The sequence below is a fragment of the Bemisia tabaci genome, chromosome 6 (genome assembly GCF_918797505.1).
Source record: "Bemisia tabaci chromosome 6, PGI_BMITA_v3".
Taxonomy (NCBI): Eukaryota; Metazoa; Arthropoda; class Insecta; order Hemiptera; family Aleyrodidae; genus Bemisia; species Bemisia tabaci.
This window is the reverse complement of record NC_092798.1, coordinates 47,178,564-47,186,305: the sequence shown is the minus strand read 5'-3', so window position 1 is coordinate 47,186,305 and position 7,742 is coordinate 47,178,564. Positions and strand designations below refer to the sequence as shown.

The window sequence follows — 7,742 nt, the reverse complement described above, 5'->3', positions numbered from 1 at the left end:
AACTGGTAGGTGTGCAGTGGCCTCTATTATCAGTTCATTTGTTTACAAACACTTAGATTAGATGTGTGATGTGTGTGAGGTGTGAGTAGCGAGTGATAAAGTGCTGTAATGTGATTATTTGTTGCTTCATGATGGTCATTTTCAGAGTTCCTAATCGCATTTTTTTTTCATATGTAATGCCTGAAAGTACGAACTTTCCATCTGTACATTTTTTTATATTTCTGTGTAAGCCCTGAGACAAAACTGCCAGAGGAAAAAAGTGTGAATGCGCTCACTCGTATTCCGCTGCTCATACATTTTTTTTCATCTTCATCATAAGCTTTCCATTGTAAGAAGTAATATTACGAAAATTGTTTAGTAGGGCTCTATAATTATTTTTTTCTTCATGTTATTCACCTCTCAACAGTGTACTTTCAGAGAGCAATCAATCATTCACTAACCTTTCCCCATCAGAAAGTTTCTTTCTTTCAGCTCCTGATCAAGACTCTCAATGTTTATCGTGCACAAGTTCAAATCTTCTGTAAGACTAGTCCATCCCAAATTGTACCACTTCAATTTCTCAACCATGGCTACATTCGGTCCATCCACAAGCACTGGAGATGTGATAGCTGTCGCTCAGATGAATTCTACAAATAGTAAAACAGAGAATTTAGAAACTTGCAAAACATTGATAAGCAGAGCAGTGGAACAAGGTGCCAAAGTAAGTAAAACAGAGCCATTAGAGGTGTTGTCAGCTAAATTGGCACTTGTTTGAAAGCGACTGCGGTTCAGTCGTCTCAAGGGGACCGAGGATTGACCAAGTTCTCCATCAGGCCACAGTCAATCCTCGATCGCAATTGGACAATTGCACTGTGATCGCTTACAAGTGGAATGTGAACAAGTGCCAACTTAGCTGACAAAATCTCTAACAGTTTTTTCTTTACGAAATTTCTTTTCAGGTTGATACAGTGCCCACCTCTGAGTTCAAACTTTTTCTGAAAATAAAAAAGATTAAAGTATTTAACTTAGGTACAAGTTAAATTTTTGGAAGGTAGGTAAGATCAAAATCTTCAATTCTCAAGTTTCGGCAGATGCATATCAATATTAACATCCTCTGATAGCAGTAAGTGAATGACAACTTGAATTTTTGTGCCCTCTTAATTGAGATCAAAACTTTTTTTCCAAAAAGATCAGTCATGTTGATCTTTTGGAACAAGGATCTTGAAGATGCCATACTGGCAACTGATGAACTGATTTTCTATTTTAAAGTTTTTGAATACCTAATATCATTGAAAACTCTTAGCTGCTTCTAATTTGCCGTCTCCCATATCTCGATTGCGTTGTCTCATCATTTCTCTTCAACTTTTTTATATTTTGGCGGAGTTTCATCACATAAAATGCTTGAAATTTTCTGTGATACATGGCTAACTGAGATATGTGATTCGGTTCTTCCACCATTCGCTTGTTTTCCAATATTTTATGACAATGTACCAAATAATTGTATATCGACGGTGAAACTATCAAACCACGTATCTCGATTGCAGTGTTTGAAAATCTCCGCTCACGCTCACGAGTTACTTTTTTAAAGAAGACCAGATCAATATAATTCCTTAAAATTTTGACAGAGGTTTCTCTGCACAAAAAGGAAAAATTACAGAGGTTTTTAAGAACTGACTGAGTGATTTTTCATTTACTGAATAAAGTATGACTGGAAGTCTACAACGTCGCAAACGGAGGTACGAGGTCTGGTAGTTTCACCATCGATATTAAACTTATTATCATATCCTTTCAGATGGTGTTTTTGCCAGAAGCCTGCGATTATATTGGTAACAGTCATGAAGAAACGGAGAGCTTAGCAGAACCTCTGAACGGGCCTTGGGTGAAAAGTATCCAAAGAGAAGCTGAGTCCAAAAAAATATGGGTTTCGCTCGGTGGTTTTCACGAAAAGGCAAGTAATCTGGAATCCCTTGCATTTTAGCATCCAGCAACAAATAAGAGAGGAGAAATCTTGCTCTTGTCACAATATTTATGCAATTCAAATTTGATTTCTGTAAGAATCAAAATTCTGTCTTTGAAGTGTAAAAATTTTAGCACTTGGCAAGGAAGTCATGGCCATGGGGTTTCTCTTTCAGACAAATTTTGAAAGACCTCTCAGCTATCTAATTTTTGTGATTATACTCAGTACCTCTTAATTTTTTTTTAAATAATTTTAAAAACTGCTATTACTCAGCCTAAAACCATTTGTAATAATCAGATACCTAGTAAATGCAATACGTTTAGCCTAATACTTCATTGCCCAATAGCTGGAAAATAGCTTTTCCTAACACATGAAGCAAGACTAGGAAACCATCCAAGTTCTTGTTTAATGACAGTGAAGAGATGTTTCCCCGGAAATTGTGTGATTTGTAATGATTTTTTTTTTTTTTTTTTTTAATAAACTGTCATTACATTTTTGAGTAGTATGTTTGGAATTCTTTAGAACTCTAGACAAAATGATCACTAATTCTATGATCAGCTTACTTACACCAAGTTTCTTAATTGCATTGGTTCGTGTGAAACATCCAATACCTACCTGCAGTTCAGTTTTCAGAATTAAAAGTTTACTCAAGGACATTGACCTCATTACTTAATTAATGTTATAGGGGAAAACAAGTCACTGTGATTTTAAGAAAGTCTAGGTAATCAACATTTGACATTTTTGTAAGTGCCAGCTGATTCACAAATTAACTTCTTTGTATAAATTTGAACAATTCAGAATGCAATTGATGATTAATTTTTTTGTTGCCTCTGTCTCTAATCATTTGATAATCTTTTAATTTTTCTTTCATTTTACCTTTTTTCAGCTTGAGAATGGGCGCTTAAGGAATGCGCAAGTCATCATTAATAGCCAAGGGGAAATAACTGCTGTCTATCGAAAAGTCCATTTGTTCGATGTAAACTTTCCTGAAAAAGGTGTAGTCATGCAAGAATCTAAATATATCGAGCAAGGCACAGAAATACTTCCTCCAGTTTCTACTCCATTTGGAAAGATTGGACTTGCTATAGTATCCTTTATAATGTCTTTACATGCTGATGAAGATCAGTGAAAGGATTAGGAACCTTAAAATGTCTGACAGTTCATTATTATTATCTGGTGATGTTGAAAGCAAAATCGTCTCTCATTAAAAGATTCCTCCTAATAATAATTTGCCGGAAACAACATGCATTTTTTCAAGTCTTGGCCAGTCATTTCTTATTATTTAAAACAGCGTTCCACTTTTAATTCCCCTTTGAAAATGTTGTAACAGAGGTGAGACTGTATTGTACATTGTGTATGGAACAAAAAAAAGAGCTTTAATTAGGTGTACTGGAAGCAGTATATAACTGAATCCAGCCCTGTGTCTAAGGTATCATGTGAGGCTCCCGAATTTCTTTAATAAAACCCTATAAAATACCCTAAAAAAATTGGGAATCCTTGACATTCATTGTTTTTACTGATTAGAACTCCTTCTAAAGTCCTTAATTTAATTTTAAAAAGCTTTCACAAGCAATGTAACAGTTTGCACTCGCTTACCAGGCGGGCCCCTATTTCCAAACTCTTATCATAAGGCAAGGGTAAAGCGTTAAATTTTACGAGCACACTTTTTAACTGTAACAGATTTTGTCACCAACCCACCAGTGGCGAGGCGTGAATGATCAATTATCGATATTTCCCTATTTGAAGTTATGGTAAAAAATCGATCATTAAGGTGTTTGCTGCAAACACCCTGTTTATGGATCTTTTTCCATAGGTTTAAAGGACAGATTAATCAATATTTTGCAGAACACGCCACTGCAACCTACGATGATTGGTAATAAAACTTTTGATGGACTGTTTTTTAACTAATTCATCCAAAGGCCCTCCAGATATTTCCTTACATCCTTATTTTGGCCAGTGTTACGATGTGCGATTTCCAGAAATGAGCATCAAACTCACCCAAGCTGGTGCCCAAATACTTACATATCCATCTGCTTTCATGTTCGAGACTGGTGCTAATCATTGGGAAGCGCTGCTGAAATGTCGAGCTCTTGAGAATCTAGCTTATGTTGTCGCAGCTGCTCAGACAGGAGCTCATGGTTCCAAAAGGAAATCGTGGGGTCATGCATCTGTAAGTTATTATAATATGTAGCTCACCTTTCTCTTTAAAAATATGCAAGTAGGTACAGCATTATTTTGCGCATTTGCTTATTCAAACTTTAAATTGATATTGGAAACCAGAATGCTATTAATTATTTTGCATTATCTTTTTCACTGATAGAACTTCGCTCCACAGGAATTATTTGCCCACTAAGAAATTTAAAATGATAGAATCAGCTATTAAAATCAGAATTTTGGAGCTTGAAGTATAAAGGTAGAAATAATTGGTTTCCAAACTGTTTGATGCGATGTAAGAGAAAAATGTAGCCCTCATACCTTTTTTCTTTATTTTGTTCTACAAGGTCTTTCGATTGCACACAAATCATCATCACGCAGTACACTATATATCACATGTTATTAAACACAAATATTTGGTTTACCAAAAAACAAAATACCAAAACACAGAATAAACATCATTTTAAAAATAGACAATACATATGAAAATTGGTTTACAAACTACGATAATAAAAAAAGGTTACAAGAGAGGCGAGAAGTGAAGATCTATGCAATCAGATGAGTCATCTATGTTTTGGTATTTTGTTTTTTGGTAAACCATATATTTGTGTTTAATAACATGTGCAGGGCTTCGATTACCGCACAGGCTGGCCAGGCCGAAGCAGAATTAAGTAAAAAATTCAATGAAATGCATGCAATCATGTTCCTTGCAACTGATGAATAATTTAGTGGAGATTTTGAAACACCGCAACCAAGGAATGTCCTTTTTGCACCCAGCACAGTTGACATTTTTGTTGATTCCACTACATCTTCTTCCGCTGAGGAAATTAAAATGAACTCAGCGCAACACCACATTTTTCTGATCTCAGCTGAATTTAATCTCATTTCAGATTATTGATCCTTATGGAAGCATCATAGCTCAGTGTTCAGAAGGAACAAACTTAGCATTCGCGAAGATAAACCTAGATTATGTTGAAACTCTTCGCAAGTCAATACCAGTTTGGTCCAATAGGAGGTTTGATCTATATCCAAAACTTGAGGCATCTCATTCATCGGATGCTCTTCAAAATTGCAAAAACATTGAATTTACATTCGGACAAGTCAAAGTGCCTGCTGAACATGTTTTTTTCAAAACTCAGTTAACTATCGCTTTTGTGAATAAAAAGTGCGTTGTGCCCGGACGTATCCTTTTCTTTCTTTCTTTAAGGACTGTGGCAAAAGCTGACATTTCATTCAAGATTCGTGTCCTTATATCAGATAATGTATTCAATTCCGCTTAATATCAAAGAGATTTCTAAATTTGAAGCAACCTGTAGGTTGTCTTTTTCTCTGTAAGGAAAATGCTTTGGTTCTCAGAATCCTGTTTTTCATGGCGCATTTTTGGAATCCTCACAATCTTGTTCTAGGAAAGCTTTCAGCCTCTGCTTTAGCTGTGCATTCTATAACAGATTTTTGAAAAATGTTGCCGTTATCCTTGTTTTTCATTGTATTAATTTGTATGACAAAGGCATTTGAGATCTCTTAAATTTTCTAATGTCAGAATGAAAATATGTTCCATCTCACAAATTTTCTAGATTTTTCTTAACAAAATTTTGCAGATGTTCTAGTGGCCCCAATAAGGTTAGTGACTAAATTCCACGAGATGAGTGACGAGGAAGTTGCTGACCTATTTCAAGTCGTCAAACGAGTTGAAAAAGTGATGGAGCAAAAATACAAGACAGATTCTTCAACTCTCTGCATTCAGGATGGTATTCATGCGGGACAAACCATTCGGGTATGCACCAATGATAATATATTACCTTTCCGCATCGATGCCTAATTTTGTTAAATGCACATCTTACATTTCAAAGTTGCAAGTTTTCGCTCAATTTTTATTTGTTTTCAAGAAAATCGAAAAGCAAAAAGTTTTCTTGAAATTTTCCTTGAGAATTCTTCATTCATTAAAAAGTATTTACAGAAAATCTCAAAGAGATATTTTTGTTAATTTGCTGCCAAAAAAATTAAACATAAGCACAGATTCTGAAACGTTGCAATGTAGGTTCACATTTTTCGATTTTATCCATTTTATTAACTCTAGCTTGGAGTCTCTTAAAAAGGAATCGTTGCTTTAACATAGCTGGTCTGTTGCATTTCAATGATAAAACGATTAAACCGCATGCATCCAAGTTATTTGGGTGCGTGAAACGATTATTTTCTGTTAAATTTTACTTTTTTTGAGGATTACTGATCATTTTCATTAGCTCTAAATTTCGTGTAATGTTTCTTTGACTTTTCAAAAATATTCTTCGAGCTTTTAAAACTTTATAAAAGTTTGTTGTAGGTAATATTCTGTCTCTAAAAAAAAGGGCGTAGGTTTTGAAGCATTGCATTACCTCAGAGTTATGTATTTTCGTTGTTTCACTGTAGATTTGTCACAGAATCATGTGAAGACAACTTGATAATCAGAATAAGCAGATCACCCAAATCAGCTGCACAAGATAGTGCAGATTTCAGATTGTGCTCTACACATTAGGACACCATGTATCCATATTTACAGGAAAAGTGTTTTGTTTTATTTTGTACCAATTTTTGTTTGTTTATTTTGACAGCATGTTCACGTTCACATTCTACCACGTGTCCCTGGCGATTTTGCATTCAATGATGACATCTACAAAGAGCTCCAGAATCACGACAAAGTGGACAAAGGCTGGAGAAACTCAGAAGAAATGACGGAAGAAAGTAACTCTTTACGACCTCTTTTCTCCTGATTTCGGTCTTCATTCATTAACATCTCTGCCTTTTTATTTTCAAGTATCCAGATTCTATTTCAATGGTCCAAGGTCCTTTTAACTGTCAGACAGTTAAAAAATCGATCTAGAAAGAACTTTGCACACTCAAAAGAGACTGTCAAGACTGATTTACCATGACCATTACCTATAAACTAAGCTTGAATTTAATAGTCTTTACAAAGATGAAATCATCGTAAGTAACCAATAATTTTGAAAGATTTTCCTCAGATATAATTATTTTTCTGATCTTTTTTTCATACAATTTTTCTCTGTGCACAGCAGAATTTTATCAAAATCAGCCACAACTAGGTATTTTAAGAGCAGCTTTCCCAAAAAGCAATGTACGTACACCAAAAGAAGTTTTTTTACTTAATCTATGTGAACATTTCAAAAACTGTATTTAATCCCCCAATTGATCCCAAGTCGTATTTGTGTCTTCTGCTACTCCTTAGTTTTAAAGTGTCAGTGATTAAAAACAACAAGAATGCTGATGGTTTTTCCTTTGAAAAATTAAAATTACTAATTTTTAAAGTTGTGATATGTTATAAATTCATGGTTTAGTTTTATTATGAATTTAAATGCAGTTTTAATAAAACATTTGACCGTACTTTTGGTTTTTTTTTAGCTAAGATTAAAAGTTTCTCACCGCCACTGCTAAGAGTCAAATCCTTAAAATATTTTGGATACCGGCTATTATATAAAATGTGATTTTTTTTTCTCGGCAAACAGTTGCAATTTCAGATCAGTAATATTTTGCAGGGAGAGTGTAACGCATCTGGTGTAAAATTTGCATTTTGATGGAGATTAAAAGTCATGATTTCCCTAAACAATCAGGGAATCTGTTGTTTTTTTTTTTCTTTTTTCAAGATGAACATTTTTCTTCT

The 7,742-nt window shown here is 34.5% G+C and overlaps 1 protein-coding gene across 3 annotated transcripts; it reads left to right on the top strand.

Annotated features, from left to right (window-relative positions):
• Window positions 1-73: 73 nt before the first annotated feature.
• Window positions 74-7,465, top strand: NitFhit (NFT-1 protein). Of its 3 annotated transcripts, XM_072301735.1 has the most exons (8): window positions 172-186; window positions 454-700; window positions 1,772-1,927; window positions 2,823-3,023; window positions 3,894-4,106; window positions 4,981-5,272; window positions 5,689-5,864; window positions 6,679-7,465. In XM_072301735.1, the coding sequence occupies exons 2-8, from the start codon at window positions 491-493 to the stop codon at window positions 6,835-6,837; spliced, it is 1,407 nt and encodes a 468-aa protein (XP_072157836.1). In that variant the 5' UTR covers window positions 172-186; window positions 454-490; the 3' UTR covers window positions 6,838-7,465. The 3 variants fall into 3 exon arrangements, with proteins under 3 accessions (XP_018896389.2, XP_072157836.1, XP_072157837.1); XM_019040844.2 differs by having other exon boundaries at window positions 74-700; XM_072301736.1 differs by lacking the exons at window positions 172-186; window positions 454-700 and adding an exon at window positions 942-1,030.
• Window positions 7,466-7,742: the final 277 nt, after the last annotated feature.